At 39.8% G+C, this 21,470-nt stretch overlaps 1 protein-coding gene across 3 annotated transcripts; it reads left to right on the forward strand.

Annotated features, from left to right (window-relative positions):
* Positions 1-462: 462 nt before the first annotated feature.
* LOC119490056 (ERBB receptor feedback inhibitor 1) lies at positions 463-21,290 on the forward strand. 3 transcript variants are annotated; one of them, XM_037773243.1, is made up of 6 exons: positions 463-519; positions 6,779-6,826; positions 10,245-10,504; positions 16,582-16,734; positions 18,645-18,718; positions 20,038-21,290. In XM_037773243.1, exons 4-6 carry the CDS (start codon positions 16,688-16,690, stop codon positions 20,976-20,978), a joined length of 1,062 nt encoding a protein of 353 aa, XP_037629171.1. In that variant the 5' UTR covers positions 463-519; positions 6,779-6,826; positions 10,245-10,504; positions 16,582-16,687; the 3' UTR covers positions 20,979-21,290. The 3 variants fall into 3 exon arrangements, with proteins under 3 accessions (XP_037629171.1, XP_037629170.1, XP_037629172.1); XM_037773242.1 differs by lacking the exon at positions 463-519 and adding an exon at positions 809-1,286; XM_037773244.1 differs by lacking the exons at positions 463-519; positions 6,779-6,826; positions 10,245-10,504 and adding an exon at positions 15,359-16,287.
* Positions 21,291-21,470: the final 180 nt, after the last annotated feature.

Here is a 21,470-nt window from a genome sequence, read left to right on the forward strand (position 1 = left end):
TCAGGAAATCACATTCCATCATGGAGGGAGGTGTCCTTCCTAACTACCCCCAGAACACAATTATGTCAACAACAGCACGCCATTCTTGGACCTTGCAACACATCCAGGATGACTAATACTGGAGTGTGTCTCAGAGTCCATTCTCCCAGATGGTTCGCGTTGTGTTGATGGTTGGACTGACATAGTTATAAGACTACTGTGGCAAGAAGGGTGTGTAAAGAAAACTGAAGAAATGACGAAATGATTGAATCACAGAAACTGTTTGACCTGCCGCCAGCATGGGATTACAGCAGCGGTGTGCACAGGCACTCCCTCGGGCAAAGCTTCATTTTCCATTTGATGTAATCTGCTTGGAAATTCTTTGAGCGGTTCCCTGAACAAACCACAAGCATATAGTTTATGATGGAATGAAACCTAAATTAATAACGTTAACTTCTCTCTAAATGTTCTCTTTTTCAGAGTAATCAATCAGGAGGAGTTCCCTTATCCTGTCTCTATGAAGAGGTTTTGTCCTAACAGGTACAGATCACACACACACACACACACACACACACACACACACACACACACAATATGCCAGATAGACTGGCGATGTGCTCTTGGAGACAAGTTTGTAAACTGAGTCAGCAGCTGCATTTCTGAATGACTCAACCAGTCCACCACAGAGCCCTTTCGTTTCTCAGAGCCCTGCCCTCAACCCTCCCTCACACACAGGCACGCACTGCCTACGTTAACGCGGCGCCTTGCCTCACCACAGCATCACTTCCTCCCATTTTACTAGGAAACGGCTGTAAATAGCCAATAGCAATATTTCCATAGAGGTGTTTCAACTTTACTGAAAGGTTATGTAAAGATTTATGTTTTAATATATTCGTTGATTCTGTTTTTTTCTCACTGGATCTTTCATTTCACTTTTTACCCTGCAGCTCTTATTTTTTCCAGTAATGATATAAACTGATGACATGCTGTGGCGAGTGATATTTTCTGCAGAGCTGATAATCCTGTGATCCTCCGAGTCATTTACGGCATGAATCAGTCATGTTGCCAGGAAGAGACTCCTACGTCTGCTTTGACCTTTTTTTCTCGGACTCCTACCTGCTTTCAATTCAGTAATATCTGCTGGAGGGCTATAATAATGTCACACTGCGTTATCCTCTCGTACAACACAGTCATCGATGAACAAGGAAGTGGAGGAGGAAAGCAGGGGGAGCAGTAAACTGTAAAACACGGTGCAGTCTGGCTGTGCTGGTGACTCAACAGGAAATGATGGAGCGGGAGTAAGTAAGGTGAGAGAAGGAAAGGGAGGAGGGTGGGAGTGAGAGGAGAGATAGAGGGGAGGGAAAAAGGAAGATTGACTTTGTCATGCCTCAGGACTCTGAGCTATGTTGTGGGCAAACTAAGCGACATCATACCATGGTTTTCTGAGAAAAATCTGTAGGCCGTGAAAACACAGATGGCCTCGTCATTTCTCCCCCCTGCTACTCTGCACAATAGGGTCGTGACATGCACGTACACACGGTAAATAATCAGCAGTCGGAACAACAATATGACCAAACTTGACTTTTCCATTGCCCTCTTGAAAGGTGACCCTGTGTCATGTGGTGATTCAAGAAGACTTTGACCTCAGAACAAGTTGTGAACACTGTGAAGACAAGCAAATATTGACAGTGTCTTCCTGTCACATGATGAGTAACCGTGTGTTAGTGACTGCAAATAATGTTTTTGGCTGGACCGCAGAGGGCCAGCCATGGATGTATAAAGAGAACTGGATACAGCGCTGTAGCTCCCGTTCATTCCTATGAGAGTTGCTCAGTGGCGCATGAAGCCAAAATGGCTCGACTGCCGAGAGATAAAGTACCTGGATAATGAGATAGAGTACCTGGATCATTCGGTGATCTTCTGCATCCATTGGGTCCATTGGGTCCATTGGGTCCATTGGGTCCATTGGGAAATAACTCTGGATTCGGCTATTAGTGCGTTTTACAATTTTTAGGATCTAATGATTTAAATAAGGGCTATTCGAGTGTTCATACTGGGTAGTTCCTTTACCTCAAAAAAATTATCCGCTGAGTAACAGACGTCTCCTTCCCAATGTAAGTCTATGTGAAAAAGTCTTTTTGGACCCAGTGGCATCACGTGACGGACACGGTAGATGTAGTAATGCCGTTTGACCACTACGGAAATTGGCATCAACGACCGGCGCTCTTTCTAGGGGCTTGGGGCCAGCCCTACAAACGCAAAGAGTTTGTAAAAGAGTGATTGACTGAGTCAATTAAGTTACACGATTGGTCGTTAGTTTACGAGCAGTCCGCCATGTTGTTTCCTGTTTGAAACGGCGAGCAGAAAACCAGAGACCAATCAGGTGCATTTCACGATAGGGTACATCATTGTTTGAACGGCTAGTTGAGTGGAGGAGCGTCTCCTAGTGTCCTCGCCAACATTATAGACATGACCACTGACTATTTCTATGACAATTTAGCTACAAATTCACAGACTGACTGTACCAGTCCAGACATATACTCGTTTTTGACCGCGTCTTGTTTACTCAGAGCTGCTACTGAGGAGCGAAATAATATAATTGCCCATATACAGTTTCTTTGTATTGAAGTGAAGAGCCTTTTTCTCCCTTCTTCATCCTCATTAATTTAAATGAAACTCTTAATGAAGTGGAGATCAACTTCACAGGGCTGCGGAAGACCTCCCTCTGGGCCGGCAGACCCTCTGCCCACATTGAGGCCTGCCTGCGGTGCTGCATCCTGGGCAAAGAATCACTCTTTTCATGCTCGAAGCCTCTGCCATTCATTGAAGCTGTCCACCATGAAATCAGATGTCACAGGGTTTAAATCACTTTAATCCATGCCACTTCCTCTCCCTTCTCTACCCGCTGACTCTGTTTTGTTTTTCTCTGTTGGTACCCTGAGAGGGAAAAACAGTATTTTGCTTATTTGTCTTTTATAGGGATAGCACCACTACACATAAAGCTGTGTGTTTGTATATGTGTGTGTTTTCCACCTCTAATCCATTAATTTGCTTGTAGCTACATTTTATTCACAGGACACATTAGCGACCTATAATGCTTCAACCAATTTAGCATCAGAATAGATTGCACAGAAAGTATTTTCTTTTGGACCTTAGTACAGTTCCTGAGCTACCCAACAATCAAAGGCAGCACAAACATCACTCTTCGGCCCGTCCTCCTCTTCCTCCCGGTGGCTGTTGGCTCTTTGATAACTGAGCTGTCTGCTCACAGGATGAGGTCAAAGGTCGTGGTGCGAAGCCCACTCAGACATTTGAGGAGCCCGATTCCTCCCCAACGCCTCCAACATGTCAGACTCGACCGCAGATCCATTGAATTAAAATAGATTTAACGAAGGGTGTGTTTTTCAAATCACAGCAGCGATAAAGTCTGAATGAATGGTGCTGATTCTAAACCGATTCATCCCTTATTTCTAAAACTAATTCATAAAAAGATATGTGTAGACCGTACTCTCTGGCAGTCTGCTTTGAAATACATCAAACATGTTACAAGTCAGGCTGAAGGAAGTGGTGGGTGGTAACAAAGAAGAGCAATTTACTACTTTTCATGAGAATTTCTCAACGTCAGTCCAGAGTTGGATGACGATGCTCCTTGTTCCAGCTGTTTATTCATCCGCTCTTCATGTAATGGATATGAATTTTAACTTCTTACACTCGTAGTAGCTATAACTGAGACATTTTTACCTAATTGTCTCATAAACGTAACTGTGATACAAGTCTTTTTTTTGTAACAACCTCTAACGTTGATTCAACGATTAAAAGGAATGTGAAACTCAAACATAGACAAGTCGACCGTGACTTTGAAAACAGCAGCAGGCTCGTCTGTCTGCAGTCTGTTAGGGGGCTCTAATTACTATTACATGTTTGTACACAGCTGGTTCCTCTATAAGAGAATTCCCCATGTCACCATGTCAGCACATCAACCTACACAAATGTATTTACCATAGAACACGTATGTTAACACCTACTTACTTCATTTCCTATTCCAGCTCGGGACATTGTTAAATGAGCGGTGGGCAGACATTAATCTTCTGCGATATATATTTCTCATTTCAGGGGTTATCTGCTGTTCACAGCGTGTTGAAACAGATCTGCTCAGCTTGATATGTTAGGAATCGTTATTGCTGTTTGTTATCACTGTTTGTTATCACTATTGATTCCTGATTGAACTTTGATGTTTCTTGTCTCATAAAACAGAAGCCGTTGATTTCGGTCCAGCTTTGATGATCCATCTTTAGTTTTGCAGCAGCATGAGGGAGTTCCTTTAGAGCAATCCATCACATCTTTGAAAAAAAGTAGAAGAAGGGGGGGGGGGTTACAGATGTGGGAGGTGGGCTTCTGACTGCACTGACAGCTGTGAGGGACGGAGGTCTCTCAGAGCAGGAAATGACTTGACCTCCCCTGTGGGAGACTGGCCCACCCCGACAACAACCCCCACAGCTCTGAGCATCCTGGGTCACCACAAGCGCCCACAGAGGGCCTCGGAGCAACAGCAGAGCAGACAATCTGCTGGAAGTCTGGATGGTGCTGGGTCACCTCGACACCACAAAACAGAAAAATCACTGGACTAAAACCTGAGAGTATTAAGATACGAGCCGCACTATTACTCTTGCAAGAAAAAGCCTTGCATTTGTTGAGTGCAATGTGACAACTCAGGGCCGGCTCGAGCCCTTTTTGTGCCCTAGGCAAAATTCAAATTTGGAGATAAAGCGGCAGTAGGCAGAATGTTTTTGGCATCATTGGGCAAAAATATCCATAATAACCTTTCAGCATATTGTAATTCAAGTGTTCTGAGAGAAAACTAGACTTCTGCTCCTCCTCATGGCTCTGTTTTCAGGCTTTAAAAAATCTAGCCAGTGACGGGAGACTTTGACCAATCACAGGTCATTTCAGAGAGAGAGAGAGCGTTCCTATTGGCTGTGCTCCGGCTGGTGGGCGGTGCTTGGTATTTCCTCAACTGATCTCAACATGGCTGCCCGGGTCACAAACTTTCTCATTTTACAGCTAAACAGTACACTACAAGATGATTCTGAAGACATCTGAAGAGAGAAATAGACATTACAGTAACAGAATATTGATTCATATTTGATCAGCGCTGCCTAGTTTCACCGTTTGATCGGAGTTGGCGAGTGATTGACAGCTGCTCAGAGACAGCAGCCTCCAGATCAGCTCTGATTGGTTGTTTTCCTCCAGTCTGTGAAATCTTGCAGATGCCGTTAGGAGCACCGGAGGACATATGATTTTTTTTTTTCAGATTACCTGTCTCATGCACTACTGTCAGGTCATAGTGACCGTTTTATAAAAATAACTTTTTTTAATCATATTTGCTCTATTTCTACCCACTGCAGCTTCAACCCCCCAGAACCTAAACCGTAGCCCCGTAAACCGCAAATCACATCAGACATCACAATGTTTGTTTTAACACAAAAATCAAGATTTTTATTTTCATAAATAACTGTATTTATTATAATATAAATAAACAATTGGTCCCTGATGTTGTTGGCTTTAAAGTGTTAAGTCAGTTTCACTACAATTTACACTTTTATTAACAAATAAGTACAGCAGGGCAGATGAAAAAGTGTATTTCTTTATTTATATATTTGTTCATTTGTTACCACAATGCAGAAAATTAGGAAGGGTGCCCACCGGCATTTTAAAAAAAATATATAATTATTATTATTTTAGAAGGCAACCAGCCCCCCCCCCAGAAGGTGGCGCCCTAGGCACCCGCCTATATGGCCGATGCCTATAAGCCGGCCCTGTGACAACTGACAGCAGTTTCACCTCTTTATGTCTCACTGGACTCACGTGTGATATCAGTCACTTCATTGCACAACAGGAAGTTGATCAAACAGCTTATTTGCTAAAAAGTATGAGTGTTCCTTTAAACAAACAAATTACGTTGGTGTTAGAGGGACAGTCGATGATTGATTTACTAGATACTGGGTATATACTGTAGGTATGAGGCACTCCTTAATCCATATATGACTAAATAAGGATTTTATTAGAGTATTAAAACAGTGGAAATGTTTTAGACAGAAGGAGGAGAGGTCACGGGGTCATTTGGCATCTCTCTTACACTTTTATGAGGTGGTTATTTTATTCAGCACTTTAACAATGTTTAATGTGTCTATTTAATGTGGATTTATTTGGATTGTGACCACAGTAAAAAGATCATTTGGCCGTCTGGAGGAAGACTGTAGGCTCAGTGTGGTCTGCGGTTAAAAAACAAGAATGGCCTGCACTCACTTCCCTGTTATTTTCTAGTAAATGGCCTCCTGTATTGTCCTTCTGCCTCTCTCAGCGTGGGCGAAGACAAACACAGACAGTGAACTCCTATGTGACATCCAGGCTTCAAAACAAGTCCTCATCCACCATAACTGGGCTGCCAATCTTGTACTTGTTTTCCTCTATCAGTCATGTATTGTACTCACGCCAAAAGCCACCCACACAGGTCAGACCAAAACTGTTTACTGCCGTATGAAGGGCAATTTCCCATACACTCATCACACAAGGCACATAAAATGATTATTATTCTAATTCTGGACGTCTCTGGGCGTTGTTGTTATTTGACCTACAGTGACTTTGTGTCGGGGGAAACTGGCCATCTGATTCATGAACATAAATTATCTTGGAATAAATGATATGCTAAGAGTGCTCAATAATATTGTATTTTTGCACGAGTTAGAGCCTTGAAATAGTCACGTCTATCATTGATTTCCATATTTCTTCTATTTCACAGGGAGTGAGGTCACACGTGATGACAGCTGCACCTGGAGGGAGTTTCTGTGTGAGTATGGGCTTATTTGACCCATATTTTGAACTAAATATCCACCAACTTCTTCTCTAGTTTACAATGAAGTGGAGTTAAATACTCCATCTCCAGTCAAAATCCTGCATGTAAGTAAAAGTACAGAAATAGCAGCAAATTATGCTCAAGCATCAAAAAGTAAAATTATGCTGAATGACTGTGTTTGGGCTGCAACTAACGATTATTTTCATTGTTGATTAACCTGTCAGCTATGTTCTGGATTAATCAATTAATTGTTTTCATCTATAAAATGTCAGAAAATTGTGAAAAATGTCGTTCAGAGTTTCCCAAAGCCCAAGATGACGTCCTCAAATGTGTCTTGTTTTGTCCACAACTCAAAGATATTTATTTTACTGTCACAGAGAAGTAAAGAAACTAGAACATTTTCACATTTTAGAAGCTGAAATCAGAGATTTTTTACTTTTTTTTTAGTTAGTTGTAAACTATTAATTATTAATCGGCAACTATTTTGAAAATCAATTAATCGTTTCACGTCTACATGGAACTGGAGATGTTGGAGGATTTCTCGTCCATGTTGGATTAAAAGGTTCAAAGTTCATTCTTGACATTGGAATCAGCAGTTGGGTAAAAACAATCTCACCATGTACTCAAACCAATTATTAAAATAGTTGGCGATTAATTTAATAGTTGAATAGTTGCAGCTTTAGACTGGATTATTGGATTGTTGATGTATTAACATAGGGTGACCAGGTGTGCCACTTTATGAGGGACCGCACAGCATTTGTATCCCCTTTTTCCCGTGTCCCACATATATAGACGACGTCCCGCATTTTGATCGGCTCTAGTTTTCAAAAGTCAAACCTCGGCAAGACAGATGCTTTTCTAAAATATGGCTTTTATCCGATGGCTGTGAAGAAAGCAGGCTGAAGGCTGTCATCACGTGGGTCAAACGCAGGTTAACCTGTCTTCGCTACGCTATGTGGGCCAACGGGGAAAAGTCACAAGCTGTGCAGATTTAGGCAGAATATGATGGAACTACCACAAAGAAAAGGAAGAGCAGCTACAACAAAGACTGTTAAACTACTTATACTTATACCTGGGTGAAGGTATAAGTAGGTGACTCTCAAAGAGTTCTTGCAAAGTTAGTTATTTTTCAACCAGAGATCAACATGTCCCACATTGTCCCACACAAACATACTCTTTACCAAATATTGACCCCTCATGTGAGCGTTGTGGGCATGAGCCAGCACATGTTGTTCTGGAGCTGTGTCCTAGTTTGTTGAACTGTTGGAGAAGTATTTTTCAGACTTTGTTTAAGGTATTGATTGGAAATGTTGATTTAGACCCTCTAACGACTGTTTTTGCTGTTATAGATCCTATGGTGGGTAAAACTAGTCCAGCGTGCAACACGATAACATGTGTTACTCTGCTGGCACGCAGAATAATACTACAGATTAATACTACAGATTAATACTACAGATTAATACTACAGAATAATACTACAGATTAATACTACAGATTAATATTACAGATTAATACTACAGATTAATATTACAGATTAATATTACAGATTAATACTACTTAACTGGAAGCAAGCAGCAGCATGTAAACTGGAGAAGAGAAGTGGTGACGCATTTAGATTTAGATAAAAATAAAGTTCTCCTTAAAACGACAGGAGGGTAAGTTCTACAAAATATGGTCGCCTTTTATAAATGACTTCGGCCAGACCAGAAACATTAACGAGTATGAATATCACCATCTTCATTACGAGTTTCCCACGTACTCTGCAGTCACACCTGATTATAGAAACAGAATTCAGACAGACCCTCTGCAGATACACCAGTTAGTTCACTGACTTTCTGTGGCATGTTATAGCAGACTATACTATGACTTTTTTATGGCATTTTATAGCATACTATACTATGACTTTAACATTGCATTTTTATGGCTGACTTTTTAAAAATATTTCTATTAATTTCTTTTTGGCATAACTTCTTTATGACATGTTTTATGACATACTAAACTATGACATTTTTCATGAAATTTGTTAGGACTTTTTTAATGGCAAACTATACTATGACATTTGTTATGAGATATTTTATCACATACTATACTATGACATTTTTTAATGACATTTTTATGGCTATGACTTTTTGTATGATATTTTTATGACTCTTACTTGGCATACTATACTATGATATTTTTATGACAATCTATACTTACTTTTTATGGCATTTTTATGGCTATGACTTTTTGTGACCTTTTGTGACATTTTCTTTCATTTTTTGGGTATACTATGTCATGACTTTTTTAAGGCATACCATACTTTGACATTAACCTTTTCTTGGCATACTATATTATGACATTTTCATTGACATTACTTATTTTTTGGTTGATATATTTAATATTATTATTATTTTTTATTTATTTATTACTTTTTTTCTGTTGGTAAGACTGTTGGTAAGGCACAGTCTTCTGTAAACTGTAAATTTGTTGATTGTTTATTACAAATGTGCAATTATTATTATTATTATACTGCAAAGTAACTAGTGACTATATTTGTCTGTTAAAAGTAGTGGATTAAATTTAAATTGAATTAAATACAATATATATAGTACAATATACTGTATAGTCCAAAACAAAAAACACAAATGTAGCCTAGTTATTTTCCACCACTGCTGCTTTATAAGCCATACCTTTTTTTTCCTGATGGAGTTGAGTTTTTCCTATAATAAAGTTTAGTTTCTCCTCTAATGGAGTTTAGTTTTTCCTATAATAAAGTTTTGTTTTTCCTATAATAAAGTTTAGTTTCTCCTCTAATGGAGTTTATTTTTTCCTATAATAAAGTTCAGTTTCTCCTATAATAAAGTAAATTTCTTCCTATAATAGAGTTTAGTTTTTACTATAATAAAGTTTAGTTTCTCCTATAATGGAGTTTAGTTTTTCCTAAAATAAAGTTTAGTTTTTCCTATAATAAAGTTTAGTTTCTCCTATAATAAAGTTGAGTTTCTCCTATAATAAAGTTTAGTTTCTCCTATAATAAAGTTGAGTTTTCACTATAATAAAGTTGAGTTTTTCCTATAATAAAGTTGAGTTTTTTCCTATAATAAAGTTTAGTTTGTTTAGTTTTTCCTATTATAAAGTTTAGTTTTTCCTATAATAAAGTTTAGTTTTTCCTATAATAAAGTTTAGTTTTTCCTATAATAAAGTTTCTCCTATAATGGAGTTTAGTTTCTCCTATAATAGAGTTTAGTTTCTCCTATAATAAAGTTTCTCCTATAATGGAGTTTAGTTTCTCCTATAATAAAGTTTCTCCTATAATGGAGTTGAGTTTTTCCTATAATAAAGTTTCGTTTCTCCTATAATGGAGTTTAATTTATCCTATAATGGAGTTTAGTTTTATCCTGATGGGTTTTAATGTGTTATGGGTCTTTAGTTGTGTCTTGAAGGCGGACCTGGAGGACCTGGGTGGAGTTATGACTCGCTCTGGCTGCTGGTCTGGATGCGTCTATAAGGAGATGTTAAACGCGCGTCACGCTGTCAGAACCAGGTTCAGCTCAGTGTTGTTATCAGAGGACGATCAGAGGAAAGATGGTGCACATGGGTCAGTCTGGACCGGGACTCTGGATCGGACTGAACTGATCTATTGATCCGGATCAGGTCCACCGGGATGGAGGACTAGTCTGCGTTTCCACGGTAAGACTTACTTCCATTTAACTCTCAAGATAAAACGTTAAAACTGGTCTTTAAATCCTCTTAGAGTGAGCGACCAGGAGCTGTGATTGATCAGATCAATACTAACAGTTATTGATCAGATCAATACTAACAGTTATTGATCAGATCAATACTAACAGTTATTAAAGATATTCCAGGATTGGAGCTCTATTAGTTTCTCTATAGAGACAGACTCTGTTGGTTGAACCGTGTGGGCTGATCCAGTCTATCTAGTGGTCTAGTGGTTATATGTGGACCGGCTGCTCTACCGGCTGCTCGGTGTCTCGGTGTCCGCCTGGTGAAGCTCTATCTGCGGCTGGTTGAGTCCTCTGCTCGGCCTCTAGAGGGCGCTGAGGTGATGGAACAGTAGAGTTGCTGTGAGGAGTTTGGTCCAGTTTATTATGATTTAATAACTTTAATTCTATTGATAATAATGTTATATTGAATATCTATCTACCTATAGTATATCTATCTATCTATATATAGTATATCTATCTATCTATCTATCTGTCTGTCTATCTATCTATCTATCTATAGTATATCTATCTATCTATCTATCTATCTATCTATCTATAGTATATCTATCTATCCATCTGTCTATCTATCTATCTATCTATCTATAGTATATCTATCTATCTGTCTGTCTATCTATCTATCTATGGTATATCTATCTATCCATCTGTCTATCTATCTATCTATCTATCTATAGTATATCTATCTATCTATCTATCTATCTATCTATCTATAGTATATCTATCTATCTATCTGTCTGTCTATCTATCTATCTATGGTATATCTATCTATCCATCTGTCTATCTATCTATCTATCTATCTATAGTATATCTATCTATCTGTCTGTCTATCTATCTATCTATGGTATATCTATCTATCCATCTGTCTATCTATCTATCTATCTATCTATAGTATATCTATCTATCTGTCTGTCTATCTATCTATCTATCTATCTATCTGTCTGTCTGTCTGTCTATCTATCTATCTATAGTATATCTATCTATCTATCTATCTATATCTATCTAACTATCTATCTATCTATCTATCTATATCTATCTAACTATCTATCTATCTATCTATCTATCTATCTATCTATCTATCTATCATCTATCATCTATCTATCGAGTCAAATATTAATCAAATATTAATCAAATATTAATCAAATATTAATCGTGATCACACTTTTGTCTTCCCACATTTAAATGACCATGATCTCCTGAGATATTGACGTTTTAAAATATGTGTTCTGCTCATAGAAAACTCTGCTGCAGATCAAATCAAGCGCTTCCTAAACTAACATCCAGCCGGTGATCCAGATGTTTTGGCTTCACTTTTGGGTATAGATATTATCTATACAACCAATGTGATGAAATCAAGAGCATAAAATAGTTTATCTAGCCTCTTAATGTTGCTAAATTTGCTCTCAAAGTGCACCAGATTGAAGCATTTAACTTTAAAATGTAACTAACAACGGGGTGAATATTCCTGTATTTATTCATATTGCAATATAAATATATAGCAGAAATAAATATTGCAATGTCAGTTTTTTCCAACATTGTGCAGTCCTAATTTGTACATTAAAGCTGCAGTAGGCAGTATATTTTTTTGGTATCATTGGGCAAAAATCCCATAATAACCTTTCAGCATATTGTAATGCAAGTGTTCTGAGAGATAACTAGACTTCTGCTCCTCATCATGGCTCTGTTTACAGGCTTTAGAACATCTAGCCCGTGACGGGAGACTTTGACCAATCACAGGGCATTTCAGAGAGAGAGCGTTCCTATTGGCTGTGCTCCGGTCATGTGACCAGAACTTCACCAGATTTCACAATGGCGGTGGCGTCACAAACTTTCTCATTTTCCAGCTAAACCGTGCACTACAAGATGATTCTGAAAACATCTGAGGAGAGAAATAGACATTAACGTAACAGAATATTGATTCATATTGGATCAGTGCTGCCTAGTTTGACCATTTGGTCGGAGTAAGCCAGTGATTGACATCCGGCTCTCATAGTCAGCAGCTGGACAGCAGACCTCAGATCAGCTCTGACTGCTTGTTTTCCTCCGGTCTGTGAAATCTTGCAGATGCTGTTAGGAGCACCGGAGGACACAGAGGCACATGATTTTTTTCAGGTTACCTGTTTCATGTCCTACTATCACGATATATGTAGCGACTGTTTTATAAAAATAACTTTTTTTAATCATATTTGCTCCGATCTCGCCTACTTCAGCTTTAATAATGCGTCCTGTTAAAGCATCAATAGGTGAGATTGGAGCTAATATGATTAATAAAAGTTATTTTTATAAAACAGTCACTATATCGTGACAGTAGGACATGAAACAGGTAAATTGAAAAAACATTGTGCAGCTCTAATTTGTACATTAACAGGGATGTAGCACAGCATGGAAGTGAAAACAGCGCTCTGTTTATTTTAATGTGAAAGTGCAATAAAATATGTTGTCGCTAAAATCAATGAAATCGTAATAAATAATCGTTTGTTGATGATTGTGATCATCATTCTGGCCATAATCGTGCAGCTCTACTGCTGATGTTGTGGTGAAAACATTTAAAATGTTGTGAAGCCTGTGGAGCTGTGAGTGAATTAACAGCACGTTGTAATCCAGTGATGTAAAGCACCATAATGAAATGATCAGTAAAGGTCCAGTCAGTGAATGAACGTGAGGTGGAGACAGCCAAGGACAACAACACATCAAGGCTCCTGCAGGAGATAAACAAACTGTTTGTCAGCCTCTCTGGCTTCTCCTTTCAACAGCGCCAGCACGCACAATCCTCCTGCAGGGGATTAGTGGCCCAGAGCTCATAGCTCGGCCACGTCTGCCTGTCTCCATGGCGTATCTTCAGTCCTAACCTCATGGGAGAGTTCACTTGTATTTTTCAGGCTTGCTTCACTGCGCCACCAAAGTAACACAAAGCCCCATTCATGCCTGAGAGTGGCTCCATTCATGGACTCTGAGTACTTGCCGGCAGAATTCGTAATTGTTCAGCGTCTTCCATCTCCGAGGATCACTGGCGGAAATGACGCCACGGTCAGTTGTTTTAAGGATGACATAAATATGCAAATAGACGCATGGGTCACTTTTTGTTTGTGGTGGGTTCCGTGTTGCATTATGCATGCTCTGCATTGTGTGCTTCCCACGTCGACTGTAGGCCCGTTAGTGACATGAAACAAAGCTGGACTTTGAAGAATGAGATTGCAGTGTGATAGTAAAACGGAGACCTTGCGTTGCCCTCTGAGTGAGTAGGAGTTGAGGGGGTGACGACTGTAATTAGTGGTTAGCAGGTGAATTGGTTGAATTCTACAGACAGGAACTTACATTTATAGAGTGTCTTCTGTTGGTATTTTATCTAGAAATGCAGCTGTGGGAGATTAGGAACCGTTTTATTATATATGATATAATATAATATGATCATGAAGCATGAAGCCTCCATCAGTTCTTCACAAAGTAAAGTACAGTAGAAACCGCTTCTAGTGATCACGGTTACACTGATCAACAGCTTACATGGATCAAAAAGCTATTCAAAAAATGTGCTTATAGTAATCAAGAATTTTGCTTACAGTGTTCATTTTGGGTCTTTTCATACATGACAACATATGGAAAAAAATTATGTATTTTATTTTTATAATAGATGGTGATACCTACAGTTTATTTTCAGACCTGTTAGATTTATTAAATTTAGAAATGCACTGAAAGCACCACCAAGCTGTGGTTTAGTAGCCTATTATGCTCTACTGACGTTACTGTATTTGTAAACAGCACAATACTGTTCTAGGCTATACCCTAATGAAAGTTTAAACTACAGTAAGCTATATTTTATACACGGTACTGTACTGTATTAAAGTTTATTTGAATTATACACTGTACAGTAATTTAAAAAGCGTTTGAAACAGTCAATTAAATTCAGTAAATAGAGAAGCTGTCCTACTTTATATTCATATAATAATATACAAATGTGAATTAGGTGGTAATCTGTATGAGAAATAAAGAACAAGACGTTATAATCATCCGCTTTTATTTATCAGTTTGACCCAGACAAACGCGATCACTATAAGAGGTTTCCACTGTAGTTCATTTGACTTTATTATAAAAAAAACCATTTGGATTTGCATAATAAATATTGTTTTAAAAGCTTGACGAGGCCGATTCAACACAATAAAGTGGGTAATTCACTAAAGTTACCCAGAGCTATTCAATTCAATTCAATTCAATTTATTTTTATACAGCATCAAATCATAACAGAAGTTATCTCGAGACGCTTTATATATAGAGCAGGTCTTAGACCGTACTCTATATTGCTATCTATATTTGAAGAGTCAGGGCTGCAGGAAGCTGGAAGGGAATGAGTACTTGCAGGGTACGGGACAGGAGGCTTCTCTCAGTTTTCAATCCCTTCAGTAATCAAATGGTGTGTTTAAAATGACCTTTGACCTTCCACCTTGTGAGTAAAGCCAAGGAAGCAAGGCTAATGTGTCCCCTTGCAGATAAAAGCAGGATGACTAGGGATTAGGGCTGCACAATTTATCAAAATTGCAATATGGCAAACTGCAATTAGCAAATTTGCAAGCGGTGCAATATTTATTAAAGGTGAAATGTGTCAAAATAGCATTTTAAATTAAATATTGTGGTGCTGCAGAGATGTCCTGGCCTACGCATCATATTCTACAGACTAAAGGAAGCATCTTTGTTTGGTACAGATCCCCGTAAAAATCACACCATAATCATTTTTCAGTGATAATGAAAATAAAAACATATCATTCCCTCTAATATCGCAAATCATATCGCATTTGCAATATCAGTCAAAATAATCACAATTCGACATTTTCTGCAAATCATGCAGCCCTACCAGGGTTGAAAAAAATGTAATTGAATTATTGTTATAATGGAAGTTCAGCCGATAATTATGTCTGATGATGTGCGGACAAGAGATGACACTTAAAACCTGGTTGCCATGGAGATTAACGTTCCGGTATCGGTCACAACAAACAGATAATTGTTATCATTATTGGCCCCCTCCTCTGTTGCTCGTCCTGAGGTTTCTCCTGTACAGCTTAATTATTTTTATTACATATAAAATTGACTTGACTTGGCCCTCAAATTCCATATTGGTGCATCTGAGGATGACCATCACCTGTCCCTTCATCTCAGTGATATTAAAGTGATATTAGTTGGTATTCATGTCTTATCAGCAGGCAGGAAGCAGCCGTCATGGTTAAATGTTAGAATGGCGAGCATCCGAATGAAGCAACACGGAGGCATGTGGGTGTACATAAGCATATAAATTAAATTCTTTCTTTTACTCATTAGCTTTTTAATACAAAACAAAACTTTTTGTTATTACAGATAGAGACAGGTTTCACGTCGCAAAACCTGAGATCCTCCTTCTGTTTCTGGTCTCCAGAACACTTTCATACAGACATTTATTATTATTATTATTATTATACGTGTGTCTCAGTGGTGTAGTTTGTATAGCAGAAATGCTGCACAGTTAGCCCCGTGTTGTAAGGGCGGATACTGCCGGGTTTCATGGTCACAGAGAGGAAGGAGGGCGAGGAGTGCTGCTGCCCTCCCACATCTGACCCAGAGGTTGTGCAATAGGCCTTCTCATCAGACAAACGGCTTTAAGCTGCTGGAACCACAAAGAGATCCACAGGGCAGCTGCCAGAGCAGACTGAAGTCTTTTACTGGGCTTCTGTTGTTGTTCTTAGAGGCTCACCTAAAACCATGCAGAGGAATGTAAGTAATAATAATATAAATGATTTGTCCATAGGTGATATATGTGTTTGTGTATTTGTTCTTTGACCTGCCTGGTATGGTGGGTGCATGCAGCTGGTTGTGCTCCAGATGTGCACTGTTTATATGTCCCGTTTATGACCATTTCACACTGACGAAGGTGTGACTGGAACAAATGAAAAGAGTGATGTAATGCAAAAGATTTTTTTTGTGTGTGTGTTTTCACCTGCAACAAGATGTGAATGTACGACTGGTAAAAACAGCTCTAACACCAAGTTCTCTGTTTGTCTCCAACAGCGTTCTGCTGGCGAGCATGAAGCTGTGATGGGTTTCATGGAGCTGACTTGTGTTCAGATACCAAACGGACCTTCGTGCTTTTTAAGAACTCTATTTTTTCGACAACATGGCAGAGAGTCAGAGTAACTACTGGGGACAACATGACCTGAGCAGGTACGCAAACACCACTCCAACACTGATAGAAACAAAACATGAACAAGCATCATCATTATTATTATTACATAGTGTGACAACACAAACTTTAACTTTCAAACATCAAACAATATCAGGCGTATCATTCTGCCTCTATTCATATTTAATACTTGGGCCAAAATGATTTAATTATTTTTGTGTTGTTTTGTTTTATGTGGAAACAAACTAGAAAAACTATTAAAAATGAGTTCAGCACTTAACTGATGTTTGCATCCAAAAACTAGTTCAGAACGATTTTGAAAAATATGATTAGGATATGATTTGTGATTTTAGAGGGAATGATCATTTTACATCATTACTCTCATTTTCATTAAAAAACATATTAGAATTATTATGGTGTGATTTCTTAAGTCTGTAGAATATGATGTGTCGGCCACGACATCTCTGCAGCACCACAATATTTAATATAAAAAAGTATTTTGACACACATTCACACATTGCACCTCCTGCGATTTGAAAATTGCGGTAGACCATATTGCGATTTTGCTAAAACTTTGATTAATTCTGCAGCCCTTCCAAAAACCATGCACATAACACTAAAGATTCACTCGCATTCACTGAAATTTATTCCCCTAATGAATCCTCTAATTGTTATTTAAGTAGCCCAAATTCATGAATTTACTCTTATAGTCTGTACAACATACAACTCCTTCTACCCTTAGACCAGGGCTTCCAAAGTGGGGCCCGCGGGACAAAGTTGGCCCGCCATCAGGTTTGATTTGGCCCGCCAGATGTTAGCAAATTCTTTTTTTTTAATTAAAAGACCCAACCGACTTTACTGTCTTTTGGAGGCCGAACCAGGCTCCGGTTTATGATTAGAAGCTAGTGGCATCATATGAAACTAGAAAACCTAATAAAGGACTCCATTACTACCCATCATGTCATATTAGCTTGCCAGGAAGGAGGCAACACTCTAAAGTTGGGCTAAATGTTGGTGAGGAAAAACCGTCATGGCCATTTGTCAAGGGGTCCCTTGACCTCTGACCTCCAGATCTGTGAATGTAAATGGGTTCTATGGGTACCCATGAGTCTCCCCTTTACAGACATGCCCACTTTATAATAACCCTATGCAGTTTTTGGGAAAACGTGCAGGTCTTTGAATGCAGTATACATGTGTTATTTTTGCCTATTCTAAAAATGGTGTATTTTAATATTTCTACATACTGGGGTCCCTAAACAGTCTTGAAATGCATAAATTGCATAAATGAGCCCAATTGTATTCAGCAGGTGGATTTTAAGGGGCTAACTATGTAAAACATATTCAATTTACAATTAATTTTGCATCTTAATAATACAATACAATAGGTGTTTAATTTTGGCCCGTGGCCTTCCATTGAGTTCCAGTTTTTGGCCCTTCAAGGGAAAAGTTTGGGCACCCTTGCCTTAGACCATAATAATATATAATAATAATAATAATAATAATAATAATAATAAATTCAACTTATATAGCGCTTTTAAAGAACTGAAAGACGCTTTACATTATTATTACATAGACATCGGATAAGGAAAGAAATCTCAGTAAAAGCAGCGGACGAGAGATCCCTCATGCAGGATGACATTATGACAGACATCAATAGATGTTGTACGTACAGAGCAGACGGTATTAGTAAAAGACGGGTCGGTAAAGGGAGATTTGGTCAATAAAGAGAAAATATAACGTGAAGAAAACGTCTCAGAGACGTCGAGCAACTTCCATTGGCATTACATAATGTAAATACATGAAGGAGGACGGAACATATGTTCTGTTTTAAGCATATGTCACGCTTGTTATTTCACACATCTAATGACTAACTCATGACAGGTTATGTGTAGGAATGATTTACACACAAGTTCAGCTCTGTATGGATTTCTCAACCTCGCTTGCTTTGCAGAGAGCGCTTTGGCCTGAGTGCTGACATGGAACAGAACCTGACGGAGCTCCAACCACAGCCAGCGCAATTTAACTGTGAGTCTTTTACATATTTAAGTTATTAGGAAATGATTTTACTACAAAGATCAAAAACTGTTTACAACTAGCACCGATGCACTTGTGATGGTTTAAATGCTTTTGTGAATTTGACAGAATCTCAGTTAATATTTCTAATGAATACTATAATATGAATATTCATAATTGCAGGAATGCTTTTTTGAAAATGAATTGCTACTATGACGTGTTTATATGTCGGGCTGAGCTACATTAGATTTAACTTAAACCTTGACAGATAGAAAGGAACATGACACACAGCACACATGATTATCTGTCAAATTAAATTAAAATAAACCAAACACTGATAACATTTCACAGACATATCTCTGACATATCTCTATATTTTTGAACAAAATGTCAGAGATATTTTAATCCTTTTAAATATTTTTGGATCGTTGTGAAACACTTAAAGAGTTTTTGCTGAACTAAATCATGAGTTTTCTTAACGTCAACATTAAATCAGGTTGATTTATAGAACTCAGGCTGGAGTTTACACCCTGTTTGACTAATAAAACGGTGTGCAGACAGGGTTGAGGTGAGTTTTGTCATCACCGGACTGAGCTGTGTAGCAGAGGAGAGAGCGGGGGTGAAGGAGGAGGGGAAGCAGCAGCTGTTCCTGCCGTCTGGGGCACGTCGGATGTTTCCACAGAGAGAGAAGGTTATGGGAAGCTCCGTTAAGATTAAGGCCTGCCCCGCAGATAATGCCGATTCCCGTGTTAATCAGGGTGTTGTGGCTGATGTTTGACGAAGAAGGTGATAGGTTAAGCGTTTGTTTTCAAACTTGTTTTTATTCCCGTTTCCTGTAAGATACCTTCAGCAAAACAGGAGGGTTTTTTTTTTAAGTAGAGTGGGCAGCTCACTCCCCCTGGTATTTTCTCCCTCCTACACCATCACTGCACTTTAAGTTGTTCCCTCATTGGAAGTTGTTTTCCATGTTTCTTCCTCTGAGAATTGTTTGTGCAGTGAAGGAAACAACAACAACAGCAAAACCTCGTATAACAAAGCAACGGTTTCTTAGTGGACAGTTTAATTTACTGTTTAATCCCACACAATATATTGTTTTTCTATCAAGTTAATTTGCAAGAAACACACGGCGAAAGACTGCAATATTGCACTCTTTTTTTGAGTTGGATGAAAGAGAGTATAAGTAGAAAACTGCACTTTAAAATGTAACTATCATTCTTTTTTAAATATCTGTTTATTTATCACAAGTATTATTGATATCACGATATTCAAAAACGTTATCGCGTATCACATCACAGCCCTTTTTAATACCTGATTGTTTTTCTCTTTCCCAGACAACATCTCCGTCTCCCAGTCTCCTTTCTACTCCGATACGTACCGCCTAGCGTCTGATAACGTACTACGGCCCCATGAGGGAGACCAGGTGGTCCCTTCTTTCCAGAGACGGAGCGCGTTCGGGGGCCACCAGAGAGAAGCCAAACCGCTGCCGCCTCTGCCCGACCCCGAGGAGCTCATGTCTGATGAGGCCGCCGACAGCGAGGTGGAGTTTTTCACCAGCGACCGACGGCGCCTTTTGCCCAAAAGCTGCCCCAAGGCCGTGTGCAGGGGCACGAACAGAGACTTTGGCCAGGTGAACTACGCCTACCAGGAAGGCTCGTTGCGGGCCAGTGGTGCCGGGACCAACTCCGTGGCGTTCTCTTGGCCGAGCAGGGAGGACAGACCGACTGGTAGAGGAAGCGGCTTTTGGGCTCTAGCTCTCCAGAGAGACGACCACCAGCATGTGGTGTCAGCAGTCGGGGACCAATCATCTAGACTCCGGTTTCAGCCTCTCCACAGCAGCCCCGCTGACAAGCCTCTCGTTCCTCCTCGTATCCCCATCCCGCCAAAGCCTCCCTCAAAGACTGTGAGCGCCAACGAGGAGGACAAGCCTCCTAAAGTTCCTCCACGGGTCCCTTTAGTCCCACCCTGCCCACCGCGTACCCCGAGCCCCAAAAGCCTTCCGATTTACATCAACGGCGTGATGCCTGCCACGCAGAGCTTTGCTGCTAACCCAAAATATGTGAGTAAGGCATTACAGAGACAGCAGAGTGAAAGAGCGCCCCCTGCGGCTCCGTTTTCTCCCTGCATCGTTCCCATTCTGAAGGACGGCAGACAGGCCAGCGCCACACACTACATCCTCCTGCCGCCGGGCCGACCGGCGTACTCGGACAGACGAGAGAGACTCATGAGTGAACCGGCCAGGACGGGAAACGGCAGCGTCTGGCAGAACAGATAGAAGCCCTTGCTTATGTCTGAAACTTGATGAGTACAAAACTGTGACTGACATCATTAAAGGGACTGTTTGTAACTTTTTAAGCGTATAAATGTACCGGGTTGGGACATATGCGCGTTCGCCAATGGCCGGAGCCTCTCCTCCTCTGCTTGCCTTCACTAACACAGCGCGCGCGTGTTCTCGCTCTGCTCGCTCCACCTCTCACGTGCATGCTGCTCACTCCACACTGCAGAAGAGTTAGTTTAGCTCTGAGAATATCTAGTGAATGTTCAGTGGACGTTTGTGCAGAAATAACTGCTGCAGCTCCTCCAGACCAACAGAGGTTTCCCGTGTCTTGTGAAGTGACAGGGCTCCGCAGCGAGAAACGTTATCAGCGGCACCCGGTCGGAGATGGTAACGTTTCTCTTCCCGCGGAGCCCCGGCACCGACCCGCTTTTCCAAAAAAAAGCGAGCATTGATTCATGGAGAGACCTTCGTCTGGTCAGCTAACATTAC

The sequence above is a fragment of the Sebastes umbrosus genome, chromosome 6, assembly GCF_015220745.1.
Source record: "Sebastes umbrosus isolate fSebUmb1 chromosome 6, fSebUmb1.pri, whole genome shotgun sequence".
NCBI lineage: Eukaryota > Metazoa > Chordata > Actinopteri > Perciformes > Sebastidae > Sebastes > Sebastes umbrosus.